The sequence below is a fragment of the Nyctibius grandis genome, chromosome 2 (genome assembly GCF_013368605.1).
Source record: "Nyctibius grandis isolate bNycGra1 chromosome 2, bNycGra1.pri, whole genome shotgun sequence".
In the NCBI taxonomy this organism is placed as follows: domain Eukaryota; kingdom Metazoa; phylum Chordata; class Aves; order Nyctibiiformes; family Nyctibiidae; genus Nyctibius; species Nyctibius grandis.
The window spans coordinates 101,820,034-101,841,924 of NC_090659.1; the positions used below are offsets into that span (position 1 = coordinate 101,820,034).

The window sequence follows — 21,891 nt, forward strand, 5'->3', positions numbered from 1 at the left end:
TAGGAGAAGAGACTGACACGCACCTCACTACAACCTCCTTTCCTATCTTAAGTTTCATGTCATCTATTAGACTGAAACTATTGTTCTACAACACATGGTAACCCATGTAGCAGCTTACTGCTGCTCAGCTGTGGGAGGTCTCCACAGATAGTTAGACATTTTTAATGTATCACCTTTTAGGGCCTTTTCTTAAATAGGCTCAGCTGCTAAAGCTTCAGAAAAGTAACCCAAAAAAAAAAAGAGAAAAGGATTGCTTTCTTCTGGGTATGAATTCTAGTGGCCTATAGATCCAGTGAGTGCTATAGTTGATGAGAAAATAGAGGCAAGTAAGACTGCGTGCGTGGTCAGGACTGGGGGAGAAGACATAGAACTGGAATAGAAGAGTATAGGATCTTGAAGGAATGTGGATGCTCTTCTCTAATCCTGGCTTTCATTAGTAGGACAATCTTGAAAGTTTATTGTGATCTTTTACTTCTTCCTGAAAATAGCAAAATTGCTGTAAACATTAGTAGCTTTCTTTTGCTTTTCCTGTTTGACCCACATTGTATGTGCAGGCAGCATGGGCAGAGGTCAGAAGAGGGCATATTGAGAGTTCAAGGTGCTAAAAAAGGATTTAAACATCCAGTTCACTTCTTGGCTGCATCCAGATTCCTCATGATCAGTATGGTTTCTAGAGGTAATTCCAAATGAGAATTGATGTGGAAAATGTTAGTAAATACATTAAATTATTATGAGGTACTTAGAACTTCCTGCAATATAACCATAAGTTACATGGGTGCAAACATCTCTTGGGGTGGAGAAGAAACAACAAATACAGAAATAGTAGAGGGGGGGGAAATATATTGCTTTAATTTGGATTAGAATTATTGGTAATACATGACTGTACTTTTATAAATCAGTTTGAAGTTTGGAAGAAGTTCAGAAATAGAGCACAGTTAAATTTTTTTTAGCTATATTCTTTTTTCTATGTCTCTTTTTTTACTGAAAAGTAAAAGTTACAATATTTTTGCATTTTCCTTTATTTGACAGTATTCTTCTTGGTCAAAGTCATGATGGCATAGTATTCAGCACTGATGATTATTTTCGTCAACAAGATGGATATACATATAATGCTGCTCAGCTTGGTGATGCCCATGAATGGAACCAGAAGAGAGGTTTGAATGCATAAGAGGAATCCTATATTATTGTTCTTATATTTAGAGAACAGAAGTATAGCATAACATGTATGTGTATTATAAGTCTACATGAAAAAGAGTATGTATATATTTTACTATAGGGTATATAGAAGTATATATTTAAAGTATTCTTTGTATTTTAATTCATGTATATATATACATGAAATTTTGAACTTCTAGAAGGTTCAGAGTTAAAAATAGAAAATCTCTCTTCTTTGTGCTATGACCTGCTGATTTGTTACATTTGATACTAGTGTCTTGATGGCAGAATTGAACCTTTTTAATGCTGGCAACAGCAGAGTATCCTATTTTTTCCAGTATTTTTCTTGATCTGAAGCCCATCCAAAACTTCTGGAAGAATTTTTCTGAGGAAGTTTTTGGTTCACTTGTGTAGATTAATAGCTTTAATAAGTCATCTTTCTTAATACCTAACAGTGTCCAAAGGTTGAGTTTGATTTATGAGGAATTAGATACCTGGGGTAAGGAGGGTAGCAGATAGATTCTCGTTCTTTCTGTAGCAGTTTTCTAAGAATCTCATTATCTTTTCTTAGAACAGTGTGTTTCAGTCAGACTAGATTAGTGCAGAAAAACACCTGGAACAGTTCATTTGCATTTATTATTTTATTTGAGTTACATAGTTGTTTATTAACTTGTACTATTTCATTGCAGCAAAGCAAGCAATGGAGCAGGGAAAATCTCCAATTATAATAGACAACACTAATACTCAAGCCTGGGAAATGAAGCCATATGTGGAAGTGGTAGGTTTTGTTGTGTGATTATATCCTCTGTTACAACTTTGCAAACTTAGTTTCACATGTGATAAGTTGGTCTGTTTTGTCCAGAAACATTTTCCTTACTCAAGTTTCTAAAGAGAGACTGCTTATTGATATGGTCAGTATTTGGTATGGCAAAACTTCACACCAATTTAAGGATTGACTTGATGTAATCTGCTTAGCCTGGAAAGAAAGCTAAGACAGGTTGGGGGTAAGTGAATTTCAGCATGCTACCACTGGAGAGTTTACTACATCTGTTTATTATATTGGTATATAAACCTTTTGTTACATTTTATGTAATAATGATACACATATCACACATTTTTTTTTGCTTGCTGCAGGCTCTAGAAAAGGGATACAGAGTGGCATTCCATGAGCCAGATACTTGGTGGAAGTTTGATCCTGAAGAATTAGAAAAGTAAGGTTTATATTACAGAAATCATTGTACTTATATATAAAGATAGATAGATAAATATGCACACAAAAATATATTTGTAGTACGTTATATTTTATTCAGTATCTTATTTTTTTTAAATAGTTAACTACTCGTATAAAATGTATTTTATTTAAATAGGCATTTTGAGATATACCTTTAAATGGAAAGTGGTATGGATGAACAAACATACATAAATAGAGGTCCTGTCTTGTTGGCCCAAAAAGTTGATATTAAAATTTTGTTGGACATGAGTAGAAAAATTATTCACTCCTACTGTAGGAGTCCTGTATTGACTCCTAATAGAATCGCTGCTATTATAATGAATAAATATTCTGAGAAATTTGTTGCTACAAAACACTGATGACAAGAAATAAGTAGAAGACAAAAAGAAATTACACATTTTACAGGGAGTGCATCAGTATAAGTGCTTTGTTTTGTCCACTTTTATAGATGTCTCAGTGTCAAAGAACAATGGTCCATTACTGATCAGTAAAGGTTAAAAAGAAAGCTCATATTTTAGATTATTCTATTGCAAGGTTTTGTGAAATTGTCCCCAGTCTTCAGAGGATCTGACTTAGAGTACTGTTGGACATAGGTCATTGGACTTCTGGGTTGTGAGAGTGACTGGGAAGCTCTTATTATTCTGGGTTAATGTCTCTTTTGTCTCAGATGTATCTGCTGTAGGAATCTATGAGGTATCAAACCAACTTAGGGATATTTTATTGTTTGAAATGTAGTGTAGTATTTTCATGGTTGATCACAAAGAGTGCTCTTACTGATCATGACTTTATATGCTTCCAACTGACTTAGCTTATAATTGTTTCAGTTCTCTAAAGTAGCCCCTACAATGCACGAAGTATGCGTGTGTAATACGTTACTGACTGGGACTTTATTGTGTTTATAAGTCTTCTGAAGTTTTCACCTTTTGCTCCTAAGCTACCACTAACTTTGTTTTAGAGATGTAGTCCTGTCTCTGTAGGATGAATTCTAATAGGTTTTTATAGTTCAGCGTGCAGCACAGCCAAGTTAGGAAGCTGTCTTAGTAATCAGACGTTTTAAGATGTTCAGTGTGAGATTTCCATTACATGAGACAGACTCATTTTCTAGGAAAATTCGTGTTTTCATATGGTCTTAACAGGTAATGGGATAAACAAACGTGAAGTGTTGTTCCGTTTAATTTTATTGTCCAGTCATTAATTGTAGGAGTAAAGTCTATATCTTTCCCAAAACTAAAGGAAAACCCGTGAACTGTGAAGAGCTGCTACCAGTTCTTAGGAGCTTCCTAGAAACGTTTTAGCAGCTCCAGTTGCTTTAAATATTTGAATAGAGGCCCATTGTCTGGAAATTTTATTTTTTGAGAGTTTAGTAAAGGTGGTGATGTGAGGTTTTGTTTTGGTTTTCAGTTGTTTGGGGAGAGGGCTCAATTTTTTCCATACTTGTGTATTTGGGAAATAGATAATGATAGAGATGTTATTGTAGTTTTAGGATTCCCCTTATGAATTTTGAGCTCAACGTTTTGTGCAGTGCCTAGGCAAATACTATACTAATAATAAATTTGGGTAATTTTATTAGTTATCTGGAGTCATATATTCTAATTCCCTCCTAAGCAGGATCAGTTAAGACTCTCTGCTTCTGGTAGTTGGAATAAAAAATTAGCTCCTACTTCAATTAGCAAAAGACTTTTCTCATATTTTGGATACATGCTCCTCATTTATTTGTTTTTAGTGGTGCTGTCTGGATTGTTAGGAACATTTATCAAGTGATATAGTAGGCCAATATTCTAGAAGTCAGGTGCATTTCTACATACTATTTTTATAGGATTGTTTCTGCCACTGCTTAGTGTGTTTGAGAAATCTGTGAAAAGGCTCTTTAGGTCAACACTGGGTGAATTCTTGTTGTCAAGAATGTGACAGATGTTTTAGTGTGGAATAGGTGTCAGTCTCTTTTTCTTCCAGCATGCCTATGAGGTACAAATTTAGAGTCACTCGTGAGTGATTTTGCTTTTACTTTTGTGCACGTAACTTTTGTGAAAACATCTTGACTCCGCAGACGTGTCTTGCGGTAGTGCTCAAGACTTCTTGCATAGCATTTAAACCTTTGTGTGAAGGATTTTGGACTTTGATACCATTTATAGGAAATCTTGAAAACTGCAGGTGAGACAACAAATGAGTGGCAAAATCACTGGTAGAAGAGAGGGTTTTTTATTATTTTCTTTTTTAAGTGTTTAATCAGAGTTGGATGAAAAAAATCACCCTCTCTCATGTTTGTATGCTTTCTGAGTAGCTGGTCAGTTGGGAACTAGAACTTTTTTTTAAAAAGTATGCATTTGATTCAAGCTTTTGAGGAATAACAGGTATCCTGTGTATAATCTGTATTTTGGGACGGATGTTGTTTTAACTTTAAAAAAGTTCCCTGGTGTGTAACTTCACAGAGAAGTGAAATGCGGACATGTTTAATATAATCCTTTTTACTTCAGTATGATCATAAAACTGCAATTTGGTATTGACTTCGTTAAACTTGTGCTGATTCTTTTAAGTAGTCGTGTCTATGCAGGATTACTTTGCCAGTATATTGGTATGTAAGATTGTTCTAGTGTAGAAGCATTTAATAGTGACAGAACCTTGCTTTTATCCATAGATTCTGTGTTCCTCCAAGCAAAACCAGCTTCCAAAGCATAACTATTTGTTAGGAGCTTTTGCTGGTAAATCTGTATTGGTTAAAGATAGATGGCTTTATGCTCTTTCAGCATAGCCAAGCCACCAAAGGATGAGTGAAGACATGCTTGAAGAGATCCCAGTATTAAATGACAGTATACAGCAGAATTGTTTCCTTTTTAAAATTAATTTCTATGCTTGATGGGATTTTACTGTTGGTGATTTTATTATCCTTCCTTGTTCTTTAAGGAAGAGTACTTGCTCATTTATGAAGTGATTGTACACAAGTCCATTCAGTTGTGGTTGAACGTGCACTTTATGCCCAGAGCACTTGAGCTGTAATCTTTTTCTAGGAGTACTAAGATATGGAAAACATTGAATAACTTTGTGCTTCCACCATTTGGCATAAAAAGATTTAGACTTCCTCTTCTCAGTTTTTTTCTGTCATGAGAGTCAAGTGCTTTATAGAATCCCCACATTTCTAGGGGATTGGCTTTTTTCTCTACCATTAACCTTGCTTATATTCATGAATAAAATCAAAACTATTAAGACTTGTTAACTGATAAGTTCAACATGCTGCTGCTCCCGGACTTCTTTAGCACAGCGTAGACATTAGTAGCATTTAAACAATGAGCCACTTGTGGTGATCACTCTAGCTTCTGATGTTGTGTCAAGGAAGAGCGTCTATGAGAGAAATATTCAAGCCTTTTCTTCCCAGAAAGAAAGCTGACAAAATACACCTTAAGGAGCCAGCATAATTCTGAATGCTTCTGAGATCACCAGTTCTTTTTGCATTCTGAATGCGAAACTAGAGTCCTACCTGCCATGTGCTTTGAACCCTCATCAACTTGCTGCGTACTTCTGTGTTGTAATAATATGCACAAACTCCTGCGGGGGGTGGGGGAGAAGTCAGTCCTTTAAAATCTTTCTCTATAGAGTATCTGCTTTCCAGTATAGCTGGTTTGTTCCCGATATTGATTTCTCCTCTGTACACCTGAGCAAGTTGGTAAGGAGGCCCATGCCTTTCCTGTCCCTGGCAGAACACACAATAATGCAGGCAAATATTCCCTATTGGTATGACTTGGAAATAATTCAGCTTGGACAAGGTTTCTTGGTGATTAGAATATATTGGGTTATGATGCTTGTCTACACAATGGAAAAGTTTTGTTTCTGTTTTATATCTGTTCTTTTAGATTCAGTTCTGTTACAGTGCTGGCAATTCTCTGACATTCAGTTTGTGCATGAGCCTCGTGGTTTTCTTTTTGAGAGAGACCGAAATTTTCTGCTAACATGGATTTTAAGATCCTATTCCGTAGCTAATAAGGAGATAGACATTACACTAGAATGTATCTAATGTCTCAGGTTCTTAATAGGCCAGGTTCTTAATAGGCCAAGTTCTCACTGAAAATAGCTGTTCACTAAACACTGCAAGAATAGGACAACACTTTTGGCCTCTCTTCCCTTATATGTGTTTTGGTACATTCTAAATTTACAGCAAGTATCAGTAGGAGCTAGTAGATAAAAGGTATCATGGGCATGCTGTTCTGGTTCAAAACTAAAATTGCTCCTTCTTTTATACAGAGATTTATTGATGAGAAAATATTCTGTCAGTAAGTCTTGAAACCATGTAGTTTCTTTTTTTATGCTAGTTTGAACATTGCTTTCATAAGTAGTAGTCTATAATATTATTCATCCCACTACTCATTAGCTAATATACCATGTAAAATCTGATGAATAAATAGAAAGCAAAGTCCTTCTAGGGTTATTTAGGTACATAGTTCCGGTGATTATCCTGTTTCTGTATGAAGAAGAATGACTGTATTGTTTTCTGTTATTTAACATATAGTGTGGTGAATTGTTAAAATAAACCTTAATACAAGTCGAAGACTGAGAGAAGGAGGATACAGTGTAATAAAAGTGAAATTTCAAATATGAAAAGCAAGAAGAAAAATTGTGAAATTAGGGTTTTTTTTCTTTTTCTTAAAAGCTGTAAACATATAAACATACCAGACAATTTATTTAAATTTTTATTTTTGTAGGAGGAATAAACATGGGGTCACTCGTGAGAAGATTGCTCAGATGTTGGAACGATATGAATATCAAATATCCATACCTATTGTCATGAATTCAGTGGTACCTCCACACAAAAACACTCAAAGGCCACCTCTGCAGCGAAGACATAGGTGGGGAGGCAATACAGACTCATGGAATTCTTTCAGTATTTCCGATAGCTGATAACACAGTTGCAGTCAGTTCATAAAAATCTGTTCTTTGCCCTTCTAAAATGCATCATCACCTCCAATAAAGCAGGGGATCTTCTCTGTTTTAAATAGGCCTATTTCAAGACCATTTTCTTCTGGAGGTTGTTCCTTTAACAGACTTGCATGTAAATAAAATTGTGCATTAAATGTTTTATAAAACTATATTTATTACAGTTGTAATAACTTTGATTTTTAGTAAAATATTTAATATAGTATGACATATAGCAGAGTCTTCCTTCATAAACCTAAGACAATGATGTTGTCATATATCAAGTAACTGTTGAGCAGTTTTTTTAAAGAAGAGGTTGTATTAGATATCTTCTAAAAGATAATTAAAGCCCCAGAAGAAGAGGTTATTTATATAATAACCAATTTTAATGATTGTCATTTAGTCTCCTTATCTTTTAGGAGAACTTTTTTTAAATAATTATGTCCTGGATTGACCTTTTGTTCTATTTGGCACGTATTGCTAATTGGCAAAATTTTGGCATGTATTTTCTGGTTTCAGTTGTGTGTGTTGTTTTTTTTGTCTCAGAAGCTCATCTGGCAGCTGAAGCAACATTCTGCCAATATAGTATTCACCAGCCTTAAGCTGTGTAACCTGAATTATTTTTTTATTTGTTTATCCTTGGTGGTAGTATATAAACTATAATGGTGGCTGCACACCACCAACTTTTTTGTGCTGACTAAAAAAACCCTAAATTTTATCACTAAAAGCCCAAAATTTCGCAGCTATGTCTTTCTAAGTCAATTTCCTTCATTTACGATAAAAATGAAGTATTAAAGCATTAGGCTGTCAAGTCCCAGTCCACAGTTGAGATGCATCAGTTCAGTATAAATAGTGGATATAATTCTGTAAAACCATGTTGCATTCCTAATTTTGGCACAGCCAATGTATCTGTTTAGCACATAACAAAGAATGAGCCAGCATGGAGATTGACTAATCTACTGCCCTTTTTCTCTTAAAAAATGGTGAATTTTTAAGTTTTCACTTTGGTTGCTTTCTAACAGCTTGCTGTATTAATAAAATATATTTGTCTTCAGTGTTGTTTTAGTAGTTTAATGCAACAGTTTTTATTATTTTCAAGCCTGTAGGATTTTATGCAGATGAGCATTATTACTAACCTGCTAGCTGAAATAACCTGTCTTCAGGTCTAACTACATTTGATTTCCTTATACACTGAATGAGTAAATCTTGAATAGGAAGTTTTGTCAAGAACGTAAGTACGTAGCTAAAAGAATTTTCATGGTTTTCTATTACTAATTTGGTGCAATAGCCATCAGAATTTCAAAAATTCCAAAGCCAGCAAATTTTTTTTAACTTACAGGTGATTTTTCAATACGCCCTAAAAATTGCTTCATCTTTAAAGTCTGAATACCATGAAAGTTGAAAATCCAAGTATATAATGAGGTATCTTTCTGTTATTTCCTACGCCTATTGTGCAAATCTAAATTTGTACAATTTAATGTATATCTGCATTTTCCTAAGAGATTCTATTAATTATAAAAGTGTGCAGTTTCACACTTTAACTGTTTTAATGATTTGAAAAGTAATTTTAAATGTTTCAGTAGTGCATGGATTGTTAATATATTGAATATGTGTATATATAAAAAAAAAAGCTCTCCAACGATACTGTCTTCCTTCATTGTCTATTATTCATACCAGTTATGTTACTGTATTTTAGTTTTCATGGTTATCTTTTTCCATGTCTCAAAAGAATCATGGAAATCATTGGTCAGTAATACTTTAATTATTCCAAAGTTTTTATATTTAAACATGAAAGCATATTTCAAGTGGGAGGAAGATAAAAAGGTGTTAGAAAGACTCATTTTATTTACTCTATATTACTTTAAGCCATAATAAAGTGATAAAATTTATTGAGGCTTTATGTAATATTCACACAGTGTGCTAAGGTATGACAAAAAAGAGCTTATTATTGAAAACTGATGTTATGATATCTTTTGGTACCTTTTGTCTTCAGTTTTTTAAAGGAAACAGGGTTTTTTTTAGCAGTATTTACTTGATATTTCAGTTCTCTTGAACTGAAATTTATATTTCAATAGATATGAATTCATACAGGTTTAAAATGGTGCAGCATTTTTCTGTGTTATCTTTTTAATAAATTATTGGTGGATGGTGAGTATTTTTGATATGCAAAGCATGTTGATTGATAATAGGCTTGCAGTTTGCAAAGGACACATAACAAGAAAGGAATGCTTTGCAGCTTGGCACTGTATCAAACATTTCTTGTAAACTGCTTAATCTATAAAGCTGTATTCCAAGGTAAGTACAATGACATGGTAGGTGAAAACACAATGCAATTACTGTCTGTGTAACACATTTTCGTTTCATGGTATATTAATATTTCATGATTCTATGACAGTCATGGTCATACGTATATCTCAGAAGTTGATTTTACACTACAATATTTACATGTAAAAAATAATAAAAACATTATGTGAAATGCATGTTGCAGGTATTGAATTTCTCCTGCTCCCTCACAAATGAGGAAAATTACTTATTTTGTTAAAAAGTGTGCACCAGAAATGTAAGAACTTGCTGTTCAGTTAGCCTAGGAATCTAAACATTTTTACTATCTGGCATAGTTTTAATGCAATACACCTATTGATAATAATGTACCCAGAATGAAGATTTCCTGTTGGTTTAGATTTTTAGTAAATTTCTAGTTCATCATATTTCATGCAATAATAGATGCAGGTTATTTTTTTAATGTAACTAATACATAGAACTTTAATGTTATGAATGCATATTTGAAGTATCTGCTGCATACTTGAAACTAGTGAGATGTTTGGTGAGTAAATTTAAACAGAATAGTTAAGATACTCAGCTGTAGTTTTAATAACCTGCTCTTCTAAGCATGAAATTTACATGAGAATTAATTTGCAGAACATACATAATTTGGTTCATATAGCTGACCAGTTAGCATCAGCTATATAGGATTACATGTTGCTATAGAAAAGAATAGTTTTACCTAGTTTTACCGCTTCATCTAAACTGCTGTTTCTGGTTTGATTAGTTTACTTCCCGAATTATCAAGATTTTTTTGTCAGCCTTGTCTTTGACAGATGATTTAGTGTTCTTTTTTTCTTTTTGTTTGGAGAAGAAAAAAAAAAAGAAACAAACTAAAAGAAAAAAAAAAAACAACAAAAAACCTACCCCAAAACCCACAAAATCAAACCCTAGAAGACCTAGTGCTGGTTTTGGCTGGGATAGAGTTAATTTTCTTCACAGTAGCTGGTATGGGCTATGTTCTGGATTTGTGCTGAAAACAGTGTTGATAACACAGGGATGTTTTAGTTATGGCTGAGCAGCGCTTACACAAAGTCAAGGCCTTTGCTGCTTCTCACACCACCCCACCAATGAGTGGGCTGGGGGTGCACAAGGAGATGGGAGGGGACACAGTTGGGACAGCTGACCCCAGCTGACCAAAGGGATAGTCCACACCATATGATGTCATGCTCAGCATATAAAGCTGGGGGAAGAAGAAGGAGGAAGCGGGGGACATTTGGAGTTAAAGCGTTTGTCTTCCCAAGTTAATGTTATGTGTGATGGAGCCCTGCTTTCCTGGAGATGGCTGAACACCTGCCTGCTGATGGGAAGCACTGACTGAATTCCTTGTGCTTTGCTTGCATGTGTAGCTTTTGCTTTACCTATTAAACTGTGTTTATCTCAGCCGAGTTTCCTCACTTTTACTCTTCCGATTCTCTCCCACATCCCACGGTGGGGGGAGTGAGCGAGTGGCTGTGTGGGGCTGAGCTGCCTTCTGGGGTCAAACCACAACAACCTAATGTAACAGTATTATTTTTATTTTTTTAACATATGATGTTAAATGATCTCCTGTGAGGAATTCTGTCTTCTGTTCTTGTAGTCATGTCCTCTTTAGGTTCATTTTAATCTAGTTTGCCGCGAAGTGTAATTTTTTTTAAGCTTTTTGACTTTGAGAAGAAAGCCAAGATTTTGTCTTTTGTCATCTATTTCTTGATACCTTCTGCAGAGGTGGTAGTTTTATGTTGTTTCTCTGCTAATAGATAACTGAAAACCAGGGTTTATCTAGCTGAGATGGGACCCATAACATTTATATTTGATTGGTTCGTGTCTGTCTTTTTCTGATGTAGTTTAGACTGTTGGTATTTTCTTCTTTGAGCTGACCAGTAGGATTCATTTTTCAGTGAATTAGCAAAAAAACATCACTTTTGTATTTTCACATTCATGTGTGATACCTGTAGTTTGAACTGCTGCTTCCTCCTAGCAATCGAGTTTTCTGGAAGATATGTTTTCCCTCTGTGGTGGTACATCATGGAGATGAGGTAACTAGGTGTATGTTGAGAATTGAGTGTTTTGCATACAAAAGAACTGAGACCTGTATTACAATTCCCAGTAAAGAGCAATAAGAAGACATCGTGTTGAAATGCAGTTCATAAAGTTGAAATTAAGTGCTCAATTTAAGAGTGATCCAATGTTTCATATAGGTCAGATATGGAAATATTTCACCTCAGTGTTTCTACAGTGACACTTTCTCATTTCACTGTTTTATGTTCTCATCCTTTTGAAATAAAAGCAAGAGCAGAGATTAAAGCTCTTTGGTAATCATTTCCTAGGTGAGAATCTACTTACACATCAATTAATTTAGGGTGGTGGTTTTTTTTTCTTTTTATGGGCTAATTAGCTGTAAATCAGCTTATTTTGAGTTCACAGAAAAAGGTGTGAAGACATAGCTGGTCTTTTAAGTATTTGGAAGATAAAGTAACAGGGTTTGTCAAGGTCAGATCATCTCAAATTCATCTAATTTATTTCTGTACTAATGGAGAAGCAGCAAGTGGTGGTTTCAGCTTGAGACAAGACTATCAATGTCATTCTAGATCAAGGATAATAAAAGCATTGAAGTATTGCATTTGTAACGTGTCTTTGCAGTTTCCTTTTAGCTGATAATGCTGCTTCTTCATTTCTCAGGTAGGCAGACAGGCAGTCCTTGACCATTTAATGTGCACCTTACTGATATATAGTGCTGTTGTAACAATACCGTGTTGTGCCAAGTCAGAACATACTGTTTCCATGAAGTAAATTTTTTTCAGTTGTACTTGCAGTCTTTTTATTGATGTTAAATATTTTTCTTTTTTGAGCTGTTAATCAAATTCAACTTTTCTTTTGTCGTCCCTCAAACTGGTATCAGAGTAACCACTTTATAATTGTGTGGAGCATCCTGCTTGTCCTTTTTAAATATTTTCCTGATACTATGTAAGTATTCTAGGATTTTATGGAAAATAGTAGAAAAATGTTTCAGGAGCAAAACTTTTGGAACATGTGCTTGCATGTTGTCTAACTCTACTGATATTAAAAAGCATGAATTCTTAAATTGCTAACAGACTAAGTGGTGCTGCTTTAGCTGACTGAATAAACATTTGCTTATTTCTGAGGGATTTATTGTATCATTTGAGGAGCGGCTGGGGGAGCTGGGATTGTTTAGCCTGGAGAAAAGGAGGCTCAGGGGAGACCTTATCGCTCTCTACAACTACCTGAAAGGAGGTTGTAGCGGGGTGGGGGTCAGCCTCTTCTCCCAGGTAACTAGCAACAGGACTAGAGAACACAGCCTCAAGCTGTGCCAGGGGAGGTTCAGGTTAGATGTTAGGAAAAATTTCTTCACAGAAAGGGTCATTAGACGTCGGAATGGGCTACCCAGGGTGGTGGTGGAGTCACCATCCCTGGAGGTGTTTAAGAAAAGACTGGATGTGGCACTTAGTGCCATGGTCTAGTTGACACAGTGGCATTGGGTCAAAGGTTGTACTCGATGATCCCAGAGGTCTCTTCCAACCTAGTTGATTCTGTGATTCTGTGATTTACAAATCAGTCTTAGATGTGGGCCTATAATGCTGTTTGGCTGTTATTTTATTCATGATACTTCTAATTTTTTTTTTTCTTTACTCATCAGCCATAGGTTTTGGTAACCTATACTATAGGTTATAATAGTCTGTAACAAGTTACTCAACAGTTTATCCCATATCTTGCTCTTAACCATGGAGAGTTTCTGAAGGCTCATGAACCTGACTTAAAAGTGGATTGACTTTTCCAACATTTAGCATTTTTCCTGATAGTTTTCCTGTATTGCTTGTAAGCTGAATACATCTTACAGGGATCTTTACAACAAAGGCATAGACATCAGATCTTTTACCTGAAGAAAAACACGTATACATATTTAAGCTTTATTTGCAGCTCTTTGCAGCTGTTCGGTAGATGTGCTAAATATTCAGTGAAGTATACCTGATAAAGTTTCAGAACTATTTTCACTTTATGAAAACTGCAGTTAGAAGACTGTGCTTATGGCTGTGCAGCAAAATTGTGTTATATATAGGAGTATAAATTGAATTCTGTGTGTTTGTAGAAGGCACAGTTAAAACACTGTTTCATTCTGGTTCTCTTTTGTTCCAGCAGTCTAGACTGAGTTCTTGTTTCTAATAATGAATACCTGGATTATGTCCATAATGCTGCCTGGTCCTAGATCTTGAGGAGAGGTTTCATTGTGAGTAAAGATGGCTAACTATGGTTTAACTTTCTATTGCTCTGTAGGGAATTGAGCTGTAAAGAGATTAAAATAGTTTGTCTTTTGCCTGGTTAGTTTGTGGTGCCTTTGTTGAGAATGTCAAGCGTTGAGCTCACTGGTACAAATAAGATTTGACATACTGGAGTTGAGTGGAGGGTTGTCAGGGCCTGGAGCACATGATATACAAGGAGAGGCTGGGAGAAATGGGTCATTCAGCCTTAAGAAGAGAAGGCTATGGCTAAGACAGCTTAATGCTGTCTTCACCTACCTAACAGGAGAGTATAAAGGTGGAGCAAGGCTTGTCTTAGATGAGAAGCAATGGGTAGAAGTTGCAACATGGGAAATTCCAATTAGGTATTAGGTTGTTTAATCTCCACCCTTGGAGTATTCAAAACTTGTGTGGGCAAGGCACTGAGCAATGAGATCTCAGTTGGTATTGCCTGGAGCAGAGGTTGGACCATATGATCTCCAGAGGCCCTCTCCGCCATAAATTATTCTATTCCAGTGGATATACTGAAAGCAGTGTCCAGAATATCAAGAGAGTTAGCTCAGATCTATCAGAGGAGACTTTGAAATCACTAACAGAATTGCTGCCTGGTTTCAGGGTGTCAGATGCAGACGTGCATTAATACAGCAGTCCATGATTCTCCTCTTACTCTCAGATGGGCACAAAGTTTCTGGCTTTAACTGTAGCAGCAAAAGTGGCTGTACCATTTATTGCATTTATTTTGTTTCATAGCTATATCAGCAGAGTTGCTGACGAGTTCCTGACACCACCTTTAGCTGATTCCCTTTTTTTCCCCTCAGGCAGTGTCCATGACCACTTGTCTCATTAGTTGCACTGTCTTTCCTGACTTAGAAAATACTGGCATATATTAGTGTTTTATCTAAAGTAGTTTTTTATTTTCTGTCCAAAGACAAGACTTCTATTGACACTTCGAACATTGCAGAACTGAAAGACAGTTTGCTGCATCTACTCGTCCTCAACACTCTAGGAATAATACAGGGCTGTTTAGTAAAAAAAATAATCATCTTTAAGGGGTAATTCATCATGTCTTTTGTGTGTCTCTAGTCCTTTTGGTGATAGATGTTTAAAAGGGAAATGAGTTAATACCAAAGAGTAGTACGTAGATATAGTAAGTAATAGCATGCCGGTATGACAATGTACTGAGATTTGTTGCAAAAGGTGTAAAACCTTCCAGAGAATGCACATTATAATTGAATGCTATGTAGCTCTCAATATTTTGTATAGCATTTGAGATGCACAGAATGAGCCCAATACCTGGAGCAGATGTTCTGAGTAGCAATATTGTCTGGAGTTACAAGTATTTGAATTTTAATGTTGCTGTAATCTGGGTTAGAGGTGGGTTACTTAACATTTACTGCTGTGTTTTCTTTTCTGTTTCCTCTTGTGACTTTTCCCCCCTTTTCTCTTATTCTTGAGCTGCATCTTTCTCATCTGTCTAATCTGTCCTGTGTGTTCAGTTAGTACAGTTGTCCTTGTAACTCTGGATCCATCTTCCCCTTCCCTTTTCTTCCCTGAACTATAAACTTCTGTGCAGAGCTACACCTTATTCTCTATTTTTTAATGCCTCAGTTCAAACTGATGCTGATTTTAAAACTTAGTATATATATTCCTCCTCCTCCCAGGCTGTCCTTTTGAATTCTTCTCTTGTTCTGCTGAAAGTAATATGTTCTGACATAAAATATATTTTTTTCATTCCTTTTCTTCTTAGCCTCATTAAGTTTGCAGCATCTTCTTGTGCTTTTGAAAGTCATACTTTTGTTCCCAGAATTATGGCCTGTGCTTTGGTGGATATTTAATTAAATGTATTTGCTACAATTTTGTTGATTGAAGCTATTTTAAATACAGCTAAAATCTGCCTTCTGTCATTGAAAGTTCCTAACAGAAAATAGCTTATATATCTCTAAATGTTCCGCTACGCTCTCATTGTACCTCTGTTGCTTCCTGACGCTCCCACCCATGTTTTCCCTCAACTTGATTTTGCTTGTGTCTTGTCTCAAACTTCATTTTACATTTGTATTGTGTGTGAATGTGCCTTGGCAGGAAAGGCCAACACTTCACCCAGTAAATCTAATTTTGTCTTTTCAAACTTTTCTGTTTTACTTGCTTATCTCTGTAATCTGTTTTAATGGCTGTCATCTATGTATTCAAGTACTAGGATGATGTATCACAATATGTAGTTCTTTTTATTTTCTGGTTAAATTAGTGATTGATTTATTTATTTAAAGAGTAGACTCTGTAGCGGCCGAAATACACAGTGGGGATATTTTTTAGGAATTAGGATCTGGAAAGTCTGACTTATTTGTGGACCACATTTTAGGACATGATTTATTTCACAGCTTCATGAGAGCCTCAATAAATCTGCCTTTTCCTGGGTAGAGCATCTCAAGTGGAATTGCATAAGCATATGCCTGGAAAGCAGCAGATTGTAAGGGAGAGGAACTGAAAAATTGATTGTGAGGTGCCTCACAAAATTTAGTTTTTCAACGCAGATCTTATTTCTCCTAAAATCAAGGATCCATTCAGATTCAATGCTGTCTTGTGTTTGAACTGGTTAGATTATATATACATGATGCACTATGTTATACCTGTAACAGCAACTCTTTTTCATTTGGACAGAAAAAGGTTGAGATTTTCAAGGTAATTATGACAGTTGCATGTTTTTTCAATAGCTGTGAATTTGCCATTAAGCAAATAGGCTTTGCTTTTGCAGTGGATCATGTTTGTCTGTAGTCGGTCGCAGCCTTCACCAGTGTGCTTCATGGTTTTCAACCTGGACCTAGTGCTCCCACTAGGTCCAGGTTGAAAACCATGAAGCACACTGGTGTAAGTAAGGTTTCTAAGATGCAGTGTGTAAAGTGTGCTCTGGTGTTGCTGAGAGGAGAGTGCTTAGGATTTAGTGAGAACTGGTTCCTTCATATCCACATACGCAGTAGTGCTATAATTTGTCCAGATGATAATGAAAAACTGGGACTGGTCATTCTCTGGAAGGGTGGGATTTTTCTATCCTGTTACAGATTTTTGGAAGTGTTCCATAAAGTCTCATACAGAAATGTCTATATCAACAGAACATTAAGGAGCACCGCTGCACAGCAGGTTACATCAAACTTTCTTAACTAGTGTAAATTTCCTTTTCCTCCAAACTACTTCTCAAAGCAGCATATTTATTGTCTAGCCTGGTTTAATTTCAATCAGGCTGTCTTCGTGCTTGAGCTGGTGTCATCCAAGTAATAGAACTGACGTCATCAAACTTGACAAGATGATTTATACTGTACTTCCAGTGCATAACATCGACATCTGTGTCCATCATCTTCTCTTCAAAAGACTAAATGTTGACAGAGAGAATGTAAATGAAAATGGATTCTGTGAGCCTTCATGGGTGAGAAGGCTGATGATAAAGCTGCAGTTTCTTCTCTGTATTACATCCCCTTAAGATGGATTCAGATCACTTTTAGCATTTCACTTGATCCTTTTTTTTTCCCCTCCTTCTTAGCTGCTTTTTAACACTGAGCCGCACTTAGTGTTGCAGAGAAATCTAGTAAAACAAAACATGGTGGCTCTTCTCTGTCTGATAGCATACATCAGTACCTCGTTTGCTGATTTTTTTTTTATTTTTATTTTTATTTTTTCTTGTGTCAGGTGATCAGGTGAGATATTTGTGGCACCTAAATGAGGTTGAAAGCAGCTTCTCAGTTGTTTCACTTGTTCAGGAAGTAGATGTTTGAGCAGAAGTATATTCAGTGCATTTGTGTCGCAGGAGAAGAGTCAGAGATCATTCAGACAGATCTGATTAGTAGTCAGTTTATTGAGTTCTAATCAGTACATTTAGGTATGTAAAATATTTAATAAGTTCAGATGGATTGGTGGTCAATACTACACTTAAAGTTAGTATGGCATACAAAGATTATCACATAAGTAAGCTTACTATACGTATCTTAAAATGTTACATGTATGCAAAAATTGTCACCAACCCATCGATGTCTGGTGTCAGGTAAGGGATCTCTCAGCCTTGAGGGGTAACCTTGAGAGGCCTCCCTACTCAAGGGGAGATCATGGCCACGCAGCCAGCTGCTATGGAGGGAGAGCTCAATGGGCCCTGATGGCTGCAGATCTTCATAGTGCAAAGCTGTTGATTTGTAGTCGGATTTTCTGCTGTGTTAATGCAGTTTTGGCTGCTTATCAGCCCAGTCTCCAGCCAAACTGTTTTTTTTTGGGGGGTTTGGTTCTGAGTTCTCACTGATGGCCTCACAAAATAGGATTAACTTTGATTAGGCCTACTTGCTGAGCATCTGCCTGGACCCAAGTTCAGTTAGTTTAAACAGGAGGAGTGCATCCATCACAGTATGTATGTATATATCAATCAGTATATTCAGGACTGATTTCCTTAATGTTGATCAATATATTCTAAGACTAAGGAGCTGAAATAGGAGATTGACTCTTTCAGTCAGAAGACATTTATGACTTTCATGAACCAGGCAGGACAAAGATCAGTCAGATCACCCCACCTGAAACTTCTCGTGGAATGAGTAGACTGCCATTTGAAACTGAATTGCTGTTACTAGCACCTCAGGCACTTGGAGATTAAGTTGATTTTTTTTTTTTGTTGTGTTTTTTGTACTTTGAAAAGTAAAGTGGTTGCACTTTGGCATGTATCTTATTAAATGAACAGCTTCTAGAGGCATGCTTTGATCAAACCAATCATACGCTATTCTGTGTACTCTCTAGATCAGTGTCTCTTGTGTCTGGACTATAACAGGGCAGCAGCCTGATGGCTGATTATACATTGCACCAAACTGTATAAACAGCAATTGTGTAGAAATGGTAAAGATTGGAGGAGCTTTTTGAGCATTGTGATAGAGCATTTTATGATGGCAGTGCTGAGACACAAATAATAATAGTTACTTTAGGTCGAATCCAATCAGCAGGTTCTTTACTGATTGAGGAAGGTGGGGAGCATTAATTTGCAACTCTGTAATGTATAAATATTTCTTACGAATGATTTATGGTGAATTTCCTTAAGATGGGCTGGGAGGCAACCTAACATGTTGCTGCTGAAAGTAGTCACCTTGCTCCCACCAACCACTTCCTTTGTCTTAGCTAGACGCTTATTTTACTTCTGGCTTTGGTGAGTTAAATCAGCTCAACAACAAACCAAGTACTTGCTTTCTTTTCATGCTGGCTCAGGCGGGTAGATCCACCCACAAGGAGGGTGGTAGAGCCAGCAAAATACAGGTAGTGGAAGTGCAAGGGCAACATCTGGTACAAAGCAGGAAAAGGTGATTAGGACTGTTTCTTCAGCAGCAATAAAGTACTAAGTTGGTTGCTCAGCTGTCTGATGGAATTTCACCCTTGAGGAAGCCAGATAATGCTGACAAGTTATTTTACATGTGTGTTTTTCCAGTTGCTTGATCACCTAATACCAATAGTCCATTTGGTTTTGAGGAACTGGATCTTTGTCACTCATTTCAGTATTAAAGGCAAGATATGTAACAACAAGGCTGGTACCATGACTTTTTTTTGTTGTTCCAAAATTATAACTTCAATTTCTGTTTGTTGCTGAAGTAAAGTTAGGTCACAAGGAATTCAGCAATACACTTAGACTTAGCAGGTAGAGAAGGTGAAGTGTATCCCAGTAAATGCTATTTTATGTAAGCAGCTCTGCTGTAATTTTGATGTTGAAAACCTACTCCAGAGACTTTGGAGATTAATGATAACATACATTTCTGAAATAGCATGTACCTCATTGCTAAATGTCATACAGAATTGCTTTTTAAATTTATCAGTTCCTCTATATTTCATTACAGTAATAACTGCAGGCATTTTTTTATATCAAGCAGACATCAGCTTAGATGTATGCTAGAGCTGGAGTTTGTAAAACTGCAAATTACTAACTTTTCTGGTTTTGCCATTTTCCAGCAAAATGTGAATAACTTCTTTAGATTATTTACTTTGCATGTTCTGCCTCAGCAAGCATGAAAATGCATTTGTTTCTCCGGTAAAGAGGATCATCTCAGCACTGACTCTCAATCAAGCTGGACAGTGCTATTTTGAGCAGTAGGTTACAACCTTGAAGTCACGTTATGGCAAAAAGCTTTTAATATTGTCTGAACGGTAGGCTGAGAAATTTCAGTGTTGTTACAGAAAGGGAATTCCTATTTCCACAAAAATACTGTTACATTATTTCAGGTCTGTTTATTACTAACCAATTTTTAAAATGCATAATACATAGCAAAATTTAAATATCAACTGAAATGACACCTTTTTTCTTTTCCCTTTTGTGTGTGTTGTATGTGTTTAAAAACAAGTCACTAGCAGATGCCCCTGTAAAGAAGAGTCTTATCTCCATGCTGGTTCTTGAATTTTCTAAGTGTTTGTGTGCCATATGGTTTTACAATAAGGAAAACTCCTCAAAAGTTACGTAGGTGGACTAAAAAAGGAGGAACTAAGATAAAACTAAAGAAAACTAGAAGACAATTTGCTTCATTAAATGCAAAAACCTGAACATGATACTGGGTATACCCCAAGCAGGAAATCTAACTATGCCATCATGGTGTATTAGATTTGCGGTAGTAATTTCTTAGAATCAGCTGGAAAACAGAAGTTGCCTGGAAAAGTGAAGAATAATAGATTTTATTATTCTGCATTTAGTAGTTCATCACTTTCCTTTTTGCTGTAGTCCTTTCTTTAGGAAATCCAAACCTCTAGAAAACTAGTTTTGCTGAACTGCTATAAAACCTCCATGTTTCCAAAGCATAGAAATGACATAGCTGTTGTATTTAACATGAACTTTTGAATGTCACTATTGAAGGTCATATCCAGGTATGCTAAATCATCAACCTGGACCAACATTTGCATTCGTTATTATTTTGCCGTGCAACAATTTCAATGCAATAATAGCTTTTAGTTTCTCTGGATCATCTGGGTAGTTCTCCCATTATTTGGTGGATGTATTTCTGCTGTTCTTGCCTTCTAAAGTGAATCCTGTCCAGTGTGGTTTTCCTTCCTGATTCAGAATTAATGGTGAGGAGAGGAAATAAATGTGCTGACCTCTGAGACTTTTTTTCCCCCTCATTTCTGCAAAGTTCTACCATACCTTTTAGTGTGGCATCCTAGCCTAAGAAAGTTTTTGTCAGCATTGTCCTGAAGCGTTGTCGGATGTCTCAGGAGTTAGGCACCAGAAGCATGCTTGAGTCAGTATTAGAGAAGTTCACTTCCATCAGCAGCAGTGCAAATTCCCATCTGGGAGAAGTGAGTGGTAAGCAAGAGCATAGCTACAATAATACCAAGACTGGAGAAGTCCATTCCTCTCCTGTGCCAGTGCTGACATTGGCAATTTGGTTGTCATTTCTGCAGGGTTGTTATGGCAACACAAGGGCCTTTAGGTACAAATTCTTCTTGGAACTGGTGCACAGGTCAGATGTTTTATTCCCCACTCCATTAAAAACAATTAAAAATGGGACATTATTTTTTATTTCACTGCTAAGGGGTTTTATGCTTCTGAAAACTTCAGGGAATTTCCTCTTCTAAAAACACTTTCAAATCATGAATTTTCATCACCTAAGAAGAAAGTTAATGTCAGGATTTAAGACATAATCTGTGATTAGTACATGATTTCTGCAAATTTGGGTTATGTGTAAGAAAGTAATCTCTCCAACTACCATTGCAGATGCTTCACTTTTATATCATTTAATTCAATAGACAAATAAGATCTATTCATTCCTAAAACTTTGTCTGGCATCCCATGTCTCTTTTTGGGGAGAAAGGAGGCATGTTGCTGAGTAGGGAATGTATTGTGAGGAGAATTCGGGGTGGAATTTGTCTTGGTTAACTTCAGGCATCTGCAGTATAGATAGACATCTGCACTTAAACCATAGAGCGCTGTATGGAAAATACACTGATTTGGAAAAGGGGAAGTCAGTTTTCATTACTCGGAGGAAAGCACCATGTGGACTTAAATGCCAACATTTGAAGGAAATCCCATTTCTTAGTAGGATGTCTCACCTGGATGCC

At 36.2% G+C, this 21,891-nt stretch overlaps 1 protein-coding gene across 2 annotated transcripts in view; it reads left to right on the top strand.

Annotated features, from left to right (window-relative positions):
- The window catches only part of LOC137677794 (uncharacterized), a 47,543-nt gene that overhangs the window by 13,683 nt on the left and 11,969 nt on the right, over nt 1-21,891 (top strand). Inside the window, exons 3-6 of one of the 2 annotated variants that reach the window (XM_068425398.1) lie at nt 1,030-1,154; nt 1,845-1,933; nt 2,290-2,366; nt 7,078-7,221. In XM_068425398.1, the coding sequence (XP_068281499.1) occupies nt 1,030-1,154; nt 1,845-1,933; nt 2,290-2,366; nt 7,078-7,221 (435 nt within the window). The remainder of the gene's footprint in view (nt 1-1,029; nt 1,155-1,844; nt 1,934-2,289; nt 2,367-7,077; nt 7,222-21,891) is intronic. The other variant, XM_068425399.1, reaches the window with a different exon arrangement.